Source organism: Felis catus, chromosome D1 (assembly GCF_018350175.1).
Source record: "Felis catus isolate Fca126 chromosome D1, F.catus_Fca126_mat1.0, whole genome shotgun sequence".
NCBI lineage: Eukaryota > Metazoa > Chordata > Mammalia > Carnivora > Felidae > Felis > Felis catus.
In genome coordinates, this window is record NC_058377.1 from 10,082,712 (window position 1) to 10,102,078 (window position 19,367).

The 19,367-nt window shown below is 43.2% G+C and overlaps 1 protein-coding gene across 20 annotated transcripts in view; it reads left to right on the top strand.

The window, feature by feature from the left end:
- DIXDC1 (DIX domain containing 1) overlaps window positions 1-19,367 on the top strand; it is a 73,601-nt gene that overhangs the window by 46,924 nt on the left and 7,310 nt on the right. For 10 of the 20 annotated variants that reach the window (XM_045038279.1, XM_019811274.3, XM_045038284.1 and 7 more), the window contains 11 exons: window positions 1,099-1,247; window positions 7,050-7,139; window positions 8,312-8,365; window positions 9,909-9,959; window positions 12,800-12,904; window positions 13,329-13,382; window positions 13,903-13,995; window positions 14,075-14,146; window positions 14,940-15,029; window positions 15,353-15,514; window positions 16,007-16,094. In XM_045038279.1, coding sequence (XP_044894214.1) covers window positions 1,099-1,247; window positions 7,050-7,139; window positions 8,312-8,365; window positions 9,909-9,959; window positions 12,800-12,904; window positions 13,329-13,382; window positions 13,903-13,995; window positions 14,075-14,146; window positions 14,940-15,029; window positions 15,353-15,514; window positions 16,007-16,094 — 1,008 coding nt within the window. The remainder of the gene's footprint in view (window positions 1-1,098; window positions 1,248-7,049; window positions 7,140-8,311; window positions 8,366-9,908; window positions 9,960-12,799; window positions 12,905-13,328; window positions 13,383-13,902; window positions 13,996-14,074; window positions 14,147-14,939; window positions 15,030-15,352; window positions 15,515-16,006; window positions 16,095-19,367) is intronic. The other 10 variants (XM_045038287.1, XM_045038281.1, XM_011286347.4 and 7 more) reach the window with 6 other exon arrangements.

The window sequence follows — 19,367 nt, forward strand, 5'->3', positions numbered from 1 at the left end:
TCTGTGGGAGGCTAAAAAGCAGGTCTACATCCGGCTTTTGGACTACAGAAAGGACCACAAAGGGATCCCTTTGTTTAGACTTCTCCTGACATCTCAGTTGCTCTCCTTTTTCTTACATAAACATAGAGGGAAGGAAGGAGGCAGCAAAGCATGTGATTTCAATAGAGTTTTATTCATCTCTAAGGGTTGGAATAAAACTGAAGCCCTCAGAAGAAAACGAGTTAAATCCCTCCCACTATCCCTGGCATTAGCACCAAAGAGTCAGTCATGTTTTTGACTCAGAAACTCCTGGGACCTTGGGGAGGGAGAGCATTTACCGAGTGACTGCCCTGGGTCAGGCACCACGGAGTCCTGCACACAAGTTACCTCATTCAATCTTCACAGCAACCCAGAGGAATTACCTAATTACATTCACACCGACAAATGAAGACATTTACTCAGAGTTTATACCCTTCGGTATTCCATAATGCATTTTTAATGGTGTGCACACAATTAGATGGGATGAAACAGAAACCAGCAAAAAGAGACCATAAACATAGGAAAATAAAACAAAACCAGGGAGCAAGATTGAACAGTTTACGCAAGTGTGTTTTCACTGGTTTGTTTCCTGTGTGACTCACACAGTGTTGTTTGTGAAAGGGGCTCAGGTACGAGGGAAGGGTCCAAGGAATATTAAATTGAAGTCTCCCCCCTGAAGCTCCACAACAGCCAACAGGAATTTGGTTTTCCAAAGCTCCTGTCTTTGTACCTTGCAGAATCCAGCTTTGGGATGTCAGTTGTAGAGAATTAAGAGTAGGGTCTATGTGTCCCATACCAAGACTCCCAAGGAGGGCGTCTTGTTACTTCTTAAAGGTTCTGAAGGGGACCAGTTTCCCCAGCAGAGTAAGTGATGCCTCCAGCCGGCCCAGCCTGGAGTCTGAGGGAACAGTGGGTTCTTCATGTCTCACAACCCCACCTAGCGGAGAGTCCAGTCTGTGCAGTGAGGACAGGTTCAGAAGGCCAGTGACCCAGACCTGTGAGCGCAGAGAGACTGTGAACGCTTTCTGCCGGCAACTGTTTGCTCCAACATGAACTATACGCCCCCCTCTCATTTTGTAGAGGAGACAGACTCTCCGTTTTCCCGAGACTGGCGACCAGGCAGCCCCGGGACCTGTCTGGAGACCTCATGGGAAGAACAGCTGCTGGAACAACAAGAACATTTAGAAAAAGAAATGGAGGAAGCAAAGAAAATGATATCAGGATTACAGGTAGCTCTTTCCCGCATGGTTTATCCTTGGTGTGACAGTTGATTATTTAAGTCACCAGTGTCCACTGAAAATACAGTGACTCCGTTTTGCATGAGGTCAGGGTTGAATGGGGAGTTCAGAGGGAGAAGTACTCAAAGAGCGGAACATTCCTCGGGTATGAGGACTCCTAAATGGGCTGTGCGGATGCACGGCTGTTGGGATTTCTGCAGGCATGGGGGCCATCATGGACCCCTACCAAACCCTCTTTCTGGCTTTCTGCCGGCAGGTGGGTTTCTCCCCTGTCCGCAGCTACGGACCTGCAGTTGCCGGCTTCACCCAAGAATGGCACTGTGAACAGTCAGAAATTTTTCCCTAGGAATTCTCCAGCAGGAAGAGTGTAAGCCAGTAATACCACAGGTCTCCCTTTGAGTCTAGCTGAGGGATTTAACTCCCTCCTAAAGCGTGTGCAAGCGGGTGCCGAGCCATAATGATCAGGTAACGGAGGTTTTCCTCGAGCAACAAAGCCCTTCAGTCTTTTCTATACCTTCTTGCCAGCTCGGCAGTTCTCTCCCAGAGGCCCACTGACCCACTTGACTTAGTTCCTACCCTGAATGACCCCCGATCCTCTTTCTTTGTGCGTCTGTCCCTGTGTTGGGGAGCCCTTGTAGTGTGCTGGTGACCCTGAAATTGCCTAGGAATATTCCTTTCTGTTTGTGCTGGGAACTGCACCGCTTCTGAATTGTCAAATATTTATGGATACGTAAACAAAGGCCACATTATGTGAGTGGCTCTGGCAGCCGGCAGGCGGTGGAGGGCGTGCTCCCAGTAGCCAGCCATGGGGTACAAAGGGTTCCTAAAGAAAAAAGGAGATTGGTGCCCGGTGAAACAGTTTGCATAATGTATGCCCCAGGAGCTGAGGAGGGCTGGAGGAATGCTTCCTGCCTAAACATTCCCAAGGAGAGTTGTTGATTTTTCCCCATTTGCTTTGTTATTTTTTAAATGTTTGCATTTGAGATCCCTTATCTGCCACTCCATTAAGGGCTGGTTTAATTAATGGAATTTTTTTGTGTGTGCTAACTTTGGGATTATGCCCAAGTGGGTCTTTCCCAGGATAATTTGCATGATATGAACATAGATACCCATCAGTTTGGCTTTCAGTTTGGTTTGCATTTTTCAGTCTGGGAGAAATCCGATGGCACGTTGGACAGAAAAAGAAGAGATTCGACAGGCAGAAAGTCAGCATCCCAATATTCCCTGCAAACAGAGTTGTTTCATTCACAGCCACATGATCACAATGAGAATTCAGTTCCATTAATAGAATACAATGGGGCTCACAGCATCCACTAGGCTTCTTAACTCTTTCATTGATAAGCAAGTTGCATGCTAAGCCACGTCCAGGATTTCTGACTCACTGTGTGCCTCAGTTAGAGCCTGCTGAATACGTGGCCATGAGAGTTAGTATTTCTGTGATGTTGCTCTCCCTTCGCTCCCTGCAGCCCTGTGGCTTCTCAAACTTGTCTTCTTATACCTCTGGCCACGCTCCGGGGGATGACCGAACTCATTTGATTTATTAAATAAAATCTTATTATTAGTTAGTGCTTGGTAGACCAACCAGTGGCTGGATTTCAAACAGTTTTTATATCCCAGCATTTGTGATGCAATTTGTGTTCTGTTTATTGAAACAGGACTTAACCTCTGTAACTCTTTGGATTGAATAGAGACAGAATTGAAATATAAAATGGGGACACATTCTTAAATCTTTCACTAAGCTGACAGGTATCAAATTACCTACCTGCATAGGTAGTTCCAAGTTCTGTGAGTGCTAAAGAATACAGTTTGGGGGCCTTCTTTAAAAATTAGATTACAGACTATGAGTACAGTTCTCTTTGAACAACTCAGGGGTGGCGCGGAGGGGCACCCATGCCCTGCACAGTCGCAAATCTGCATGTAACTTTTGACTCCCCTAAAACGTAATTACTAATAGCTGACTGTTGATCATAATGATGCATTTTTGGAGTGTGGGGCAGGGGGGAGTCCAGAGCTGATGGCCAAGAATTTTTGAAACATCTTTGGTGCAAAAGGTGATTTTATTAAAGCACGGGGACAGAGCCACTGGGCAGAAAGAGCTGCCCTGGGGTTGTGAGGAGTGATTGATGACACACTGGAGTTTGGGGAGGTAAAGGAAAAAGGGTGTGTGCGTGTGCGCGTTGTAGGGAGAGAGAGAGAGAGAGAGAGAGCACACGTGCACAAGCAGGGGAAGGACAAAGAGAGAGGGAGACACAAAATCTGAAGCAGGCTTCAGGCTCTGAGCTGTCAGCACGGAGCCCAATGCGGGGCTGGAACTCACGAACCGTGAGATCATGACTTGAGCCTAAGTCAGACGCTTAACTGACTGAGCCACCCAGGTTCCCCAAGAAGACTCTTAAGATACTGGAGGCCTAACTATTGTCAAGCTAAGGTTGTTTTTCCCTCTACTGAGGCATTAACATTAAGACAGGAGGGAGTTCCTGGAGAAACGTTCTACTCAGCCTATCTCAAGTATTTGTCACTGGGCTGCAGGTTATAAGGAAACTTAATTTTACCTGCCATTCCCTTCTTGCCTTTGTTCCCCACATCACTGTGGAGGGATGGGTAATGTTGGGGCTCCAGGAAACTGAGTCTATAGGTTTCTGGACATTAGGCTAATGATAAGGTTGCCTTTTCCTTTAAAAAAAAAGTTTTTTTTTAAGTTTATTTATTTTGAGAGAGAAAGAGCACAGGAGCAGAGAGGGGGAGAGAGAGAGAGAGAGAAAATCCCAAGCAGATTCCGTGCTATTAGCATGGAGCGTGATGTGGGGCTCGAACTCACGAACCGTGAGATCATGACCTGAGCCGAAGTTGGACACTTAACCAACTGAGCCACCCAGGTGCCCCACAATTGCCTTTTTCTTATAATTTTACTAAGACATTTATAAACTGATAGAGACTACTGTCCTACACGACTGTGATCTCTATCAGTTATTTGGTTTTTCCTTTCCTTTGTTCTTGGGCACCCAGGAGTGCCTGAGGAATATCACACATGTGCCACTTGGGCGGGGGGTGGGGGTGGGGTCTTTGCGGGGCGTTAGCTTGCGCTTTGCCCTCAGCTTGCCTGTGGCTCCCTCATCACATAAGCTTTACTAATAAATATTTGGTTAATACATATTTTGAATGTTATCTGTATTATATACTGTGTTCTTACAATAAAGTAAGTTAGAGAAAAGAAAATCATGAGGAAAAAACCAAATAATCAGGTTAAGAAACAGGTGGAAGACATGAATAGATATTTCTCCAAGGAAGACATACATCATAGGTGGCCAACAGACGCATGAAAAGATGCTCCCCATCACTCATCATCAGGGAAATACAAATTAAAACCACAACAAGATACCACCTCATACCTGTCAGAATGGGTAAAATTAGCAACACAGGAAACAACAGGTGTTGGCGAGGATGCAGAGGAAGGGGAACCCTCTTACATTGTTGGTGGGAATGCAAGCTGGTGCAGCCACTCTGGAAAACAGTATGGAGGTTCCTGAAAAAGTTGAAAATAGAACTACCCTATGACCCGGCAATTGTACTACTAGGTATTTATTTACCCAAGTGATACAAAAGTGCTGATTTGAAGGGACACATGCACCCCAATGTTTATAGCAGCATTATCAACAATAGCCAAATTATGACAGTCCAAATATCCATCGACTGATGAACAGATAAAGAAGATGTGGTATGTATACATGTATATACACACATACAATGGAATATTACTGAGCCATCAAAAAGAATGAAATCTTGGAGCATCTGGGTGACTCAGTCAGGTAAGCATCCGACTTCGGCTCAGGTAATGATCTCATGGTTTGTGAGTTTGAGCCCCACATCAGGCTTTGTGCTGACAATTCAGAGCCTGGAGCCTTCTTCAGATCCTGTGTCTCCCTCTCTCTGCCCCTCCCCTGCTCACACTTTGTCTCTCTCTGTCAAAAATAAATAAACATTAAAAAAAAAAAAACTAAAAGAAAATGGTCCACATTTGGTTTAACCTTGTCTAATTAAAAAAAAAAAAAAGAAAAAGAATGAAATGTTGCCATTTGCAACCCTTCATGTTGCATCCACATGCACTTCATGTTGCCATCCACAACGTGGATGGAGTAGAGTAGATTATGCTACACGAAACAAGTCAGGCAGAGACAAATACCATATGATTTCACTCATAATGTGGAATTTAAAAAACAAAACAGATGAACATAAGGGAAAGGGGGGGAACGAGAGGTAGGCAAACCAGAAGAGACTTAAATGTTGGATACCATATATGGTTGATGGAGGGGAGGTGGGTAGGCAATGGGCATTAAAGAGGGCACTTGTAATGAGCACTGGGTGTTGTATGTAAGTGATGAATCATTAAATTCTCCTAAAACCAGGGGCGCCTGGGTGGCTCAGTCGGTTGGGCGTCTGACTTTGGCTCTGGTCATGATCTCACGGTTCGTGAGTTCGAGCCCCGCATCGGGCTCTGTGCTGACAGCTCAGAGCCTGGAGCCTGCTTCGGATTCTGTGTCTCCCTCTCTCTCTGCCCCTGCCCCACTTGTGCTTTGTCTGTCTGTCTCTCTCTTAAAAATAAACATTAAAAAAAAATTTTTAATTCTACTTCTGAAACCAATGTTATGCTGTATGTTAACTAACTAGAATTTAAATAAAAACTTTTTTAAAAAAATCATAAGGTGAAGAAGATATATTTGCAGTACTGTACTATGTATAAAAAAAAATCTGCATATAAGTGGACCCAGGCAGTTCAGACTCTTGTCATTCAAATTCAACTGTACAATATTAAATATAGGGTTTTGGAGGGGCAGTGCATATGGGGGGGGGGCCCTGGGGTTTGAGGTTCCTTAGCTTTAGGGTAAATCTGCCCTTCCTTCATATTCTAATGAAAACAAAGCCTGGTGTGGGGAGTGGAAATGAATGAGGACATCTCTCTGTAAATGATTTCATTTTTGTTCTATACAGGTTGCCCTAGGGAGTAAAAATGCACAATTATTAAAACAAACAAAAAAAATCAAACAAACCCAAGTCAGTGCTGTAAATGTTTTATTAAGATTTTTTTTTTCAAGTAATCTCTATACCCAGTGTGGGGCTTGAATGCGCAACCTTGACATCAAGAGTCACATACCTAAATGTGTTTTAAGTAATTCATTATAATAAAGTTTTCCTTTTTTTTTTTAAAGTTTGATTATTTATTTTGAGAGAGAGGGCGGGGAGGGAGAAAATAAGTGGAGAGGGGCAGAAAGAGAGGGAGAGACAGAATCCCAAGCAGGTTCTGTGCTCTCGGCTTAGAGCCCGACGTAGGGCCCAAACTCACGAACCATGAGATCTTGACCAGAGCGGAGATCAAGAGTTGGATGCTTAACTGACTGAGCCACCCAGGTGCCCCTATAATAAACTTTCTAAACTGGGATAATTCAACACTACTTTTAGTTCACTTTCCAGCTGGTAGAGTTCAGTTGGAGCAGCTGTGGTTTGAAATGTAACTTCTGAGAGGGAAGTTCTAGATTTTTGAGGATTTACTAGGACCAAGGAGCAGAGGATCCAGGTGCATCCAGAGAGATGAGAGAGGCCTAAGCATGGGACTGACAAAAGGAACTCTCCATAGTTCCAAAGTGAGCAATAGGAGGTATCTAAGGACCGAAAATTACCAAGGAGATCACTAGAGGAAGCCCAGTTGTGATTTCAATTTGGGATAAGCTTACCAAGCTCAACCCTGCACTCATTCATCTGATGCAAGTCTGGTTTCTTTCTACTTTTGTGGTTATTCAGGCCTTACTGCTCAATGGATCCTTACCTGAAGATGAACAGGACAGGCCCTTGGCCCTCTGTGAACCGGGAGTCAATCCTGAGGAACAACTGGTGAGCTCTTTCTCTTGTGACTGGACCACAGATAATCTGCTTTATGTATTTGATTTTCGTTTAGCCTTTGACTCTGTTGTCCACACCGTCTTGAAATGCTCTCTTCCCTGACTCCAGCTCTCCTGGTATTCCTCATAAGTTTCTCGACTACTCTTTGTTCCATCTTTCCTCCATCCCTCATCCACAAATATTTATTGAGTGCCAGCTACTGTTTTGAGGTGCTAGAGATACGGTGATCTCAAAGCAGACCTAAGACCCTACCCTCACAGTGTTTACATTCAGGTTCCCTTTGAAGCTTCTCTTTCTCCGCCTATGCCTGAAATGTTGGTGCCCCTCAGAGTTCCACTGGTGACCGCCTTCTGTCTTAGACATGACCTGGGCAGTGTTACCTGCCTCCATGGCTGCACTCACTTCCTGCTTGACTCAGATGTTGCTTCTCAAGTATTTATCTCTGGCTCAGTGCTCTCTACGGAGTTAGGGATTTGTATGTGCAGCATCTAACTACCTGCTGATTATCTCCACTTCTGTGTCCCATAAGCATTTCAGTTCAGAGTCCTAAATTAAACAGCTTTTCTCTCCCCACCACCAAAACTCCTTGCCCCTTTGGATTCTGTCTATCATTATCCACCCACCCAGATACCCAAAGCAGACATCTCGATATCATCCTTGAATCCTTTTGGCCCTTCTGTCTGTACCTAGTCAGTCACCAGGTTCTGTCAGTTCACTTTCTATATATTTCTGTCTACTTCTCTCTATTATCACAGCCCCTACCTTAACTCAGGCCCCCATCCTGGATTCTAGCAGCATTCCAGTTGGTTTCCTCATTCCTCTCCTGTGTTCCTCTAACTCATTTTCTGCAAAACAGCAGCCAAACTTACCTATGAGGCAAACTTCATTTTGTCATACTTTTGCCTTTTCTCCGATGCCCTGTGCCCAGTACACACACACACACACACACACACACACACACACGTGTGTAAACTTCACCCGTAGTCACTACTTGTACTGCATGTGTACATACTTCCATTAGAGGGGGAGGGACTGCTTCCTGTCCTCTGTGTTCATAGTACTGGGCTAGCCCTGGAAAGGTGCTCAGGAAATATCTGTTGAATAAATGACCTCTGAATTTCACAACATAGCTACATAGTCATCTCTTTTTGCCTTCTATTCAGATTATAATCCAAAGTCGTCTGGATCAGAGTATGGAGGAGAATCAGGACCTAAAGGTATGTCAGAACATGTGCATTTTACTCTTTGAAAAAAATTATGGGAATATTATACAGCACTGTTGGAACAGTAATGGGTATAGGGGAAGGGATGCAGACTTGGGACGTCAGCTGTGTCTGTTTTATGTCTTTCATTGAAAGAGAGAGATATGTCCTAAATATGGCAAAAAGGTACTGTCTCTTCAGTGTTGGTGATCATGATAGGTATCTGTGTCATTGGTTCTACTTTTTATGTTTTAAATGCTTTATACTTTTTCTTTTTTAAAAAAATTTTTTTTGGGGGGAGAGAGTGGAGGGCAGAGGGACAGAGAGAGAGGGTGACTGACAATCCCAAGCAGACTCTGTGCTGTCTGTGCAGAGCCCGACGTGAGGCTTGAACTCACAAACCTTCAGATCATGAGTTGAGCCAAAGTCTGATGCTTAACCAGTTGAGCCACCCAAGTGCCCCATAATTTTTCTTTTTTAACTAAAAACAGATCTAATATTAGTACGGTCTTTTTTTTTTATAGTTGACATACAACATTACATTAGATTCAGGTGTATAACATTAATTTGATATATGTATATATTATGAAATGATCACCAGTATAAGTCCAGTTAACATCCATCACCACACAGGTACACATTTTCTTCTTTCAGTGAGAACTTTTAACATTTACTCTCTTAATCAACTTTCAACTACACCATACAGTATTATTAACTATAGTCCAGTATGGTTTTTTATAATGATTTCTTCCCAGAATGCTTTTAGTTCAGTGGGTTTTTAATTTGTTGGTGTTCTAGGTATATGAGTAAATCCATGAACCCTCTCCCCAGGAATATGTATGAGTGCATACACACATACTTGCTGACTTGAATTTTTAATAGAGTAACTTTGGAGCCCATCTGTGGAGCACATGTTACGAATCCCCATTTTAGATATGTTAATTCCAAACTCTTGATGTGATGCAATAGGAAAAGAAGAGGGTAGGGTCTCAGTTATAGGTATTCCTCTCCTAAAATCTCTTTCCTAGTGACAATTATGTACATACATCTAATCTATTATAAGGGAGGGATAATTAGTATTTCATCATTGGGCTAAATGTGTTTTTGTTGAGTTTACAAAGAATAATGCCTACTTGGGGAATCAGAAGCACTCTGACCCTTTGCTGAACAAATGACATTGGGGGAAGGCATGTTAAGATATGATTGTATATGTCAGTAAGGGGGATTTAGGTTGTTATGATGAAGTTTGCCTGACAGTGAAGAGTGCTAACTGTAGGAATGAGAGCCTATGGGAATGGACGGTGTCTTCTTTCTTGGAGGACTCTCCTCGACCTGCATTTGAGCCTGGGTACCTCAGGGAAGAATGGAATAGGTCTCTTTCTTGTCTCTATGAGTCAGCCTTTACTACTGACTGGAGCAGACCTGCTTTCTGCTTCAGTAGAGGCTTAATTTTTTGTGGACTGGTTATCTGAGTTTTGTGTTCTTACTGACAGAATGAGGTAATGCTTCTGAAGCAACCCAGACGCTACCATCTGATCTAACTATATTTGGTTTGCAGAAGGAGCTGCTGAAATGTAAACAAGAAGCCAGAAACTTACAGGGGATAAAGGTAAAAAGGAAGACATTTCACTCTTTAAATAAACTCTACCTGGTAAAGTTGTCTACTGCTGACAGTAGGTAGTAGGAGGGTAGTTGGGTCCTATGGCCTTATATACATTTGCTGGAGCCTTTAACGGGCTGTGGGGTATTAGTAAAGCCAAGTGCTTTGTGGATGGGAAGTGAAATGTTGAGGAAAATACCTTTGTTTTGTTGAGGCTTATTTCTGGTAGTCAGGACCCATGGTACTGTGCCACCCTGGCAGTTTTATATGTAAAAACAATCAGTTTTTACAGTTTTCTTCCATTCTAAAGAAAACTGTCTTCTTAAAAATTTAACTTCATTTTTGAATAGTAAATACTATATTTTAAATTTTTTTAATGTTTATTTTTTGATAGAGTGCACATTCACGAGCAGGGAGGTGCGTGAGCAGGGGAGGGGCAGAAAGGGAGGGAGACACAGAATCCGAAGCAGGTTCCAGGCTCCGAGCTGTCAGCACAGAGCCCAGTGTGGGGCTTGACCATGAACCGGGAGATCATGACCTAAGCCGAGGTCGGACATTTAACCTACTAAAGCTGCCCAGGCACCCCATTGAATAGTTAATACTATGACATGGTTTAAAGTGAGGAAGGTATAAAAGGATAATCCTTGAAAAGTCTGTCTTCCAGCCCTGTCTGCCCCAGTCACCTAGTTCTCTTTCCTGGAGGTAACTTACCAGTTATCAATAAATATGTATGTATATAACCCCCCCCCCATAACAGTATACAATACATACATACAGCTTGAAACGTTGCTCTTTTTCCATCTAGCAGCGTATCTTGGAGATCATTCTGTTTTAGTACGTAAAGACCTTCCTAAGTCTTTCATGGCCACTTAGTATGCCAGCGTATGTATATATGATAATTTAGTCAGTTCCTGTTGTTGGTCTTTTAGGTTATTTCCAGTCTTTGGTGATACAAACAGTGCTCTAGCTAACAGTCTTGAATGGGTGTTGTGTCACCCCAGTGGGAGTGTGCCTATTGAAGAAACACCTAGAAGTAGAAAAGGATGTTCTTAAGCTGCTGCTTTTTCCCTCGTCCCTACACTCCCATCCAGAGGCTGGACTAGAGTGCAACTCAGCTGCATTTGTCAGAGTATGTTTTGTAGCCTTAGTCCTTTGAGATACTTCAGAAAAATGTGTTCTGTGCTTAAATAAGTTTGAGAAATGCCCTGTAGGCTTGAAGAGTCCCAGTGAATAACAGCCTATTAAAGGACCTGAGAAAATCTGTCATAAAAAGGTTGGAGTAAAAAGAGTTTGGAATTCTTTTTTTTTTTTTAAGTTTATTTATTTATTTTGAGAGAGAGAGAGAGAGAGAGAGAGAGAGAGAGAGAGAGAGAGAGACAGACAAGCGGGGGAGGGATAGAGAGAGGGAGAGAGAGAATCCCAAGCAGGCTCTGCACTGTCAGTGCAGAGCCCAATGCAGGGCTCATACTCACAAACCATGAGATCATGACCTGAGCCGAAGTTGGATGATTAACCAACCGAGCCACCCAGCTGCCCCAAGAATTTGGAATTCTTAACCACAGAAGTGCCTTTTCTCCCCTGCAGCATGTACTAACATCCCATAGAGCACACTTTGGGAAATGTTCCTCTGAACTGCTGATGCCCGGGGCATCTTGGACTACCTTTGCCATGTACTTTCATGGCTGACAGCACAGTTAAGGGGCTCTCACGGGGCACCTGGGTGGCTCTGTAGGTTAAGAATCCAACTTGGGCTCAGGTCATGATCTCATGGTTCGTGGATTCAAGCCCCGCGTCAGGCTCTGTGCTGACAGCTCAGAGCCTGGAGCCTGCTTCAGATTCTGTCTGTCTGTCTGTCTGTCTGTCTGTCTCTCTCTCTCTCTCTGCCCCTCCCCAGCTCTTTCTCTCTGTGTGTGTGTGTGTGTGTGTGTGTCTGTCTGTCTCAAAAATAAAAAAAAATTTTTTTTAATTTAAAAAAAAAGAAAAAAGAATGGGCTCTCACATTCTCCAGAGCCTGCACCATTTCTTTGCAGTCTGTAAAGAGAGAAAAGTCAGGGTAAATACACTGCAGTCCATTAGTTCCATTTGAAGTCATGATGGTTGGAGAAATGTGTTCTTGCTGACCCTTTTAAGTGTGTACAACCAACCTTTTCTTAGGCTTGGTAGGAAACAAGAGGGTCCAAGTTGAGACAAAGACACCCTAAAGCTGGTAAGATTGTAGGACACTGGGAAGAGAAACCATCGGTCCCAGTGATAGTTCTGAGCATGGAAATATAATCCCAATCCCAGTCCACACTAGGAATTGGGAGGCAATGGGAGCAGGGCTCTGGAAGGCAAGGTGGGGGTGATTCCAGGGGTTCCATATGAATAGGGTAGGAGGCGGCAATAGGGCCCAGCCCTCTAGGGAAAGGCAAAGAAGGAAAAGAGCTCCTTGGTAGTTCTGTGCCCAAGAAATGGATTTGAAAGCCAGGGTGGAAGGAAGGAGAAGGCATTGTCCATGGTCACTGTCGTGAAGGTGGTGGACTTGAAATTTGAATCTACATCTATCTGATCCCAGAGGCCACTGATTCTCTAGGACATCATGCTGTCAGGATTGCAGTGGCGGGTAGGGGTGAGTAATGGGGGGAGGAAAAATCAGGTTTCTGTCAGCTAGGTGAGACAGTGGTTGCTAGCATCCCGGGAGGGGACAGAAAAATTCCTCTTCATCTCCTTGTAGCAAGACCCTACTTTTTGTCTCCTAGTTTTCCAGAATTAATGCTGGATATGCAGTCAGGGGGTTAAAGCTTAGAGTGACAAATGGCTGACTGACTAATTGGGACCACAGTAATAGTGAGTGTGCTCTTTTCCCCCAGGATGCCTTGCAGCAGAGGCTGACTCAGCAGGACACATCTGTTCTTCAGCTCAAACAGGAACTGCTGAGGGCAAATATGGACAAAGACGAGCTACACAACCAGAATGTAAATTAAATGAATGAACTCTGACCTCACTGAGCCCCAGTAGCAAAATCGGATACTGCATGAAGTCTTATTACATCTGCCATCCTAATTAATCTCTCTTATCTTATTTCTGGGATGCCTGCCCTCAGCGTCTGCAATTATTTTTATTTCCTGTCAGACTCATCTCTGTTCCTGGCTGAAAGCCCATACTACATTGGCCTTGAGCCTTTCAACTTTGAGGACACTGAGAGGCTAAATTGTGGTTTGAGAGTTTGATTATCTCACTCAAGACACGGAGAGCAGCTGTGTGTTTTTACCATAACCTTGCCCTCTCTGTGCTGTGTACTCTAATTGCCAACATCCACTCTGGTTACTAAGTAACTGGTTTCCTACTGGGGTTGGTAGACAATATCTCTGTGCCAGTTAATTCTTTTCCTTCTTGCAGGTGGATCTGCAGAGGAAGCTTGATGAGAGGAACCGGCTCTTGGGAGACTATAAAGTAAGAACGTTTATGAGTTTGGAAATGATTTCCATTAGACCTTTTATGAACAGCCTACTGTTGCTGTTGTTCAAAGAGTTCTTAAGTACTGTGTTCTCATTGTTGCTTTTTCGCAAGGAAATCTTCTGTGTTCCTTTGATTCAGTCACCCTGAAGAGTAGATAGCAAGGAAATCTTCTTCTGTGTTCCTTTGATTCAGTCACCCTGAAGAATAGATAGCATGTCTAAGAGGAGTCCAGAGCTAGTTGTCTGCAAACTTCAGTCTTCACCTTTATGCCTAACTAGCACGGATGGCACGTAGTGGTCCTCCTACAGATGGTAGTTCCCTTCCTCCTTACTTTTCCAAGAAGCCTTTGCACTGGGTAAGATTACTACGGTGTGCGATGTCTTCTGTGTAGCTTGGGGGGAAAGACTCCTCCCCCTGTGGCTCGACTTTGCTCAGGTCAACTTGCGTGGCCAACAGTGAACTGTTGGCCATCCTTGGCTTTGCCACACATCTGCAAGCTCTGTCTCTATTGCAGAAAGAGCTGGGGCAGAAGGAGCGCCTCCTTCAGCAGCACCAGGCTAAGTTGGAAGACGCACTCCGGAAACTCTCTGAGGCCAGTTACCAGCAGGTGGGGACACAGTCAGCCACTGGCTTCCTTCCCCTTCTGCCCGAGAAAATCCTTTTCTGATTTAGTTTCTGATTTGCAGGTGGATCTAGAGCGGGAGCTAGAACACAAAGACGTCCTTTTGGCTCACTGTATGAAAAGAGAGGCAGACGAGGTAACCCCCGGCTCAGGGTCCCCCCTCCTGCATCTGCAAGGGCAAAGAGGGAGATACTCTTTCTGACTCAGGGCTGAAACCAAGGCTGCAGGTTGGTTTGTTAGGAGGCTGTTGGTCTGGTGAGAGGGTTAAGAGTGGCAGGTTCCAGAGGCGCCTGGCTGGCTCAGTCGGAAGGGTATGCGACTCTTGATCTCGGGGTCGAGAGTTCGGGCCCCATGTTGGATGTACAGTTTACTTAAATAAACAAAACTTAAAACAAATAAAAAGAGTGCTGGTTTCAGACTAAGAAAATCTGGTTTCAAATTCCAGCTTTATACTCTTTTTACCGTTGTGTGACCTTGCTTTGCTTAGCTTCTGAGCCTTAGGAATAAGACTCATCTGGAAAAAGGATAGTCCTGATAGATCCACCTGGCACAAAGTCAGGCTCAAAAAATATTAGTCACTGTTCTTCTTTTTTTTAATCACTAAAGTGAAGTCTGGAGGTGCTGGAGCCCCATTCTCAGGCCTTCCGGTGGCCAGGCTGAGGCTAGCGTGGGGCCCTCTGGGATGAGGTTACTATTTTGCTCATTGTTCATTCAGCACTGCCTACGAAGTGTCAAGTACTGGGGTCACAGCAGTGAACAAAAGGGGGAAAACGTCTTGGCGCCCATTCCAGGTTTACATTCTGAGAGAGACATGAACAAATATACCATGATACACTGTCAGGAAGTGATCAATGTAAATCAGTATAAGACAGGGCATCTTGGTTTGCAGTGTCCCTTATAGCAAGCATCGTGTCTTCTTGCTGCTATAGGTGACCAGCTACAACAGACACAACTCTCAAAGCAATGGTTTTTTCCTTCCAGCGGCAGGAAAAGGAGCTGCTTCCGTCACTCACAAAGGGGTAGGTTCTTAGGGTTTGAGTGCAGACCTCCACTTCCAGCTAAAACCACAAGAGTAGCCTGGCCATTGCCAGCCCACTAGGCCTTTGGTACCCCAGTTCCCTAATTCTTGCATCTGTTGGGTGTGTGAAGGTGTGAAGCCCTAATTAAGAATTAGTGGGCAAACTTATGTGGAGGAACATTTCTTAAATTCACACCTCCTCCCTCGAAAATAAAAGATCTATCCTGGAAGCCTCTCTCCTCTACCGTCCTAAGCCCGGCGGCTGGGACACGGTTAAGAACACGGCACTGCACCACGTCAGTGTGACCTCCTTTCGGCCCACAGACCAGCGATCTGCAGCTGGTTCGAGATGCCCTCCGAAGCCTGCGCAATAGCTTCAGTGGCCACGATCCTCAGCACCATACCATTGACAGCTTGGAACAGGGCATCTCCAGCCTTATGGAGCGCCTGCATGCCATGGAGAGCCAGAAGAAACAAGACAGAAGGGTAATCCTCTTTCTGTGGTGTTTCTCTTAGGCAGGCTCCCACAGAACTCAGTTTCATCAGGTTTAATTGAGATAAAGGCAGGGCTAAAGACGCTGATCCTGTCAGAGTTTGTGGCTGCTTTTTCTTTGGTTTTCCTCTCAGTGGAGTGGACTCTTTGTCATGGTGTGACTCTCCAGGAAGGGAGTTCATGATTACTCTTGCTCCTAGAAATTGCCTAAGTGTCTAAGGAATGGTGGTTCTTGACCCCACAGGGTCTCTCTTTACTGCTTATTCCTCTTCCCCTTTTCCCCTGAATGAGCTCAGCACTGGATGTGGAAATATGTGGGAAAATGCACTGGAAACTAGAAAGCCTGTTACAAATGTACATCATTAATGTTAGGCTAAATGTGTCTAATTTGGTATACTGTGGAAGATGTGGTAGGAAAGTATATATTTTAGATGTACTTTTATGATTTAAATTTCTTGGATAAATTCTCCTGCTGATCATTTTAGGATTTTTGTGTGGCTCCTCAGGTTCGGGGCAAGTTACCAAGAACTCAAGCAGGTAGTGAATACCGGGAATCCTGGCCCCCTAATTCAAGTAAGTACACCTTATTGTTCAGTAAGGACTCATAGCATATTAGATCAGAAATTTAGTATTTTTCTTGCTACTAACATGTTGAGAACAGAATTTTTCTTGTAGTACTTCACTCTTATGTTGTTGCTATAGCAATACAGTTGAATTGAGTTACTTCTAGAACTCTGGAGACACATACCGTCATCATCACTACCATCACCCCAAGTACCATTTAGCCACGTGCAAGATGCTGCACGTGCAAGAGGCTAAAATCTCTTTGGAAAATATACACGATCAAAACATTTACATTGAACAAAGAAAAACGTAAAACAACAAAAACACACAGTCCCAAATAGCATAGGAAATTTCCAGTTCTTCCTAGAGGCAAGATGCTTAATTTCTTTGGAGATTTTCCTTAACACTAGGTGCCCTGGTCTTTCAGTTTAAGTCCCACGAAGGATTTGCGCCATCTAGTGGCCCTGCCTAAGAAGTAATTTAACCTGCTCTAAGCCCTGTCGTTACATTTCTTTCCCCGTTCATTCAATCATGTTGGTAATCAAACCTGCCTGGTAATTTCTCTTTTATCGGGTATCTTACCTTTTGGCTTAATAAAGCTCACCTTTTATTATCTTTTATAGTGTATTCAGGCCAAATATAAAAGTAAATGATAATCTATAAAAACCAAATAGTGAAAAGCTGACCATAACCAGTTTTGTATGTTACATACATACACACACACACACACACACACACACACGCACACACACACACATATATGTATATGTTTTTGAAAACCAGATGAATAAACAACACCTAAAGTAAAACACTTAAAGATATTTGCAAAAATATGAAAGGTAAAATATTTTTTGTAGAGTAAATAAAATAACATCTAAGCCTCCAGATATCTAATTATATTAGTACCAAGATTACTTGGTACTAACTTCTTTTCTCTTCAATTTCTGTTTCAATTTCTTTTTCTAGCATTGTTTTGAAACAGTCATTTCTGTTTTCTTGAGAGACTTTTTATTTTATTGTTATCCTCTGCAGTACTTTCTTTAGGCTAATATAAACTCCCAATGTAGACAAGTCTAAATATTTGAAAATTATTTTTTAAGTCTAAGAAATTCCTCCCTTCCTGGAAAAACCCTTTTGTGTATATGCAGTACTTATCCCCTGCAAATAAATCCCCGGCTGCTCGTAAACCAGGGTGTTAATCTAATTTCTGTATTCACAAATAAGCTAAATAGGCTCTTCTCGGAAAATACAGTGAGTGTGTAACTCACTAGCCCTCTAGCTACTGACTTTCTTCTTTTATTCCCCTACATCAAACCTTGAAAGAACAGTCCACACTTGTTCTTTTTCCATCCTTTCTTCCTATTCACTCTCAAGCCATCAGCTGGACTTTTACTCACTTAATCCACTTAATGTTCTTTTTATTGACTCACTGTTGACTTTCTTGTTGCCTCATCAAAGTGGTTACTTTTCAAACCTTATCTTCCATTGACTGCTCAAAAGCATTTGCTATTCTTGAATAGTCTCCTTCTGTAAACATTTTTCCTCTAACTTCAGTGCCAACCAATTATGCATTCAACAAATATTTATCGAGCATCCATTGTGTAGCGCCATGTTAGATGCTGGAGGTACAGGAAGAAACAAGATAGACTTGGTACTTGCCCTTTTGGCGTGTGCTGTCTAGTGAACTAGATACGATCTCCTCCTCTTCTCTTCTCTTCTCTGTCGAACTGTTGAATGTTGGTGTGCCCTGGGATCCATAGGCGGTCTAGACCTCGGCTTTTTCATATTTTCTTTTGGTGATCCCTTCCACTACCATGGCTTACATACTCTTATGTGCTGATTATTTTTAAACTTTAATCTCTAACTCCAGCCCTTTTCTGAACTTCAGAGCTATATTTATGAATGACAACTAGGTATCTCCCTGTAGGTAGAAGGGCACTTAAAACTCATGTCCAAAACTGGATACAAAACTATAGAGTGGGAAACATGTGGCGTAAGAAGTCCAACAGATCTGGGGTGTGGTTTTGACTCTCAGCAGGGTATGTGACCACAGGCGAGGGTGTTAAATTAACATGACTGCATTTTAGTTTCCTTGTTCATGAATTGGAGAAAATCTTTAAGGATTGTGCACATTAAATGAAATATTGTATGCAAATAATCTGGTGTAGTGTGTGGCATGTGAGAGGTGCAAGGCAAATGTTAATTGTCTCAAAATACCTTCCAGGTATTCCCCTCTGGCTATACCCTGTCTTTCTCCTTTTTTTATCACAGCCAAATCTCCTGAAAGAGTAATCCTCTCTCTGAATTTACTTCTTTTCTGAACTTTCACTCTTAAGGGAAAACAAGAATTATTTCAAACGTAAAGAGTGATACAATAGACTAGTGGAATAGAATTGAGAATTCACATAAAATCCTTAAGTCTGTGGTCATTTGACCAGCAAAGAGTCTCTTCAACAAATGGCGCTAGCACAACTGGGTATCTACATGCAAAAGAACAGACATGGACCCCTACCTCACACCATGTACATAAAGTACATGTACAAAAAGTAACTACAAATGGATCATTGATACAAATATAAGAGGTAAAGCTATAAAACTCTTAGAAGAAAACATACGGAAAATATTCATGAGCTTGGGTTCTCAGATATCAAAAGCATGAGCAACAAAAGGAAAAATAGGGAAATTAGACTTCATCAAAATTAAAGACTTTTTTGCATCAAAGGACACTATCAAGAAAGTGAAAAGGCAAAGAGAATAGGAGAAAATATTTGAAAATCATGTCTAGGATACAAAATATATAAAAAATTCTTACAACTTAACAACGAAAGACAAATTCAGTAACAAATAAGCAAAGGACTTGAATAGTCACTTCTCTAAAGTCATTTCTCCAAAGCATCCAAAGATGCTTAAAAGGATTAGTCACTGGAGGGGGGGGGGGGGCAGGGTGCCTGGGTGGCTCAGTCGGTTAAGCTTGATTTCAGCTCAGGTCATGATCTCCCAGTTCATGAGTTTAAGCCTTACATCCAGCTCTGTGCTGGGGTGTGCAACCTGCTTGGGATTCTCTCTCTCCCTCTATCTCTGCCCCTACCTGGCTCGGCTGGCGGGTGCGCTCTCTTGCTCTCTCTCCCTCTCTCTCTCAAAATAAATAAATAAAAACTTAAAGAAAAACAAAACAAAACCAAAAACCATTAGTCATTAGGGAATGCACATCAAAACTACAGTGAGATACCACTTCACGCTCACTAGGTGGTTCTAAAGAAATGGAAAATAAGTATTGAGGAT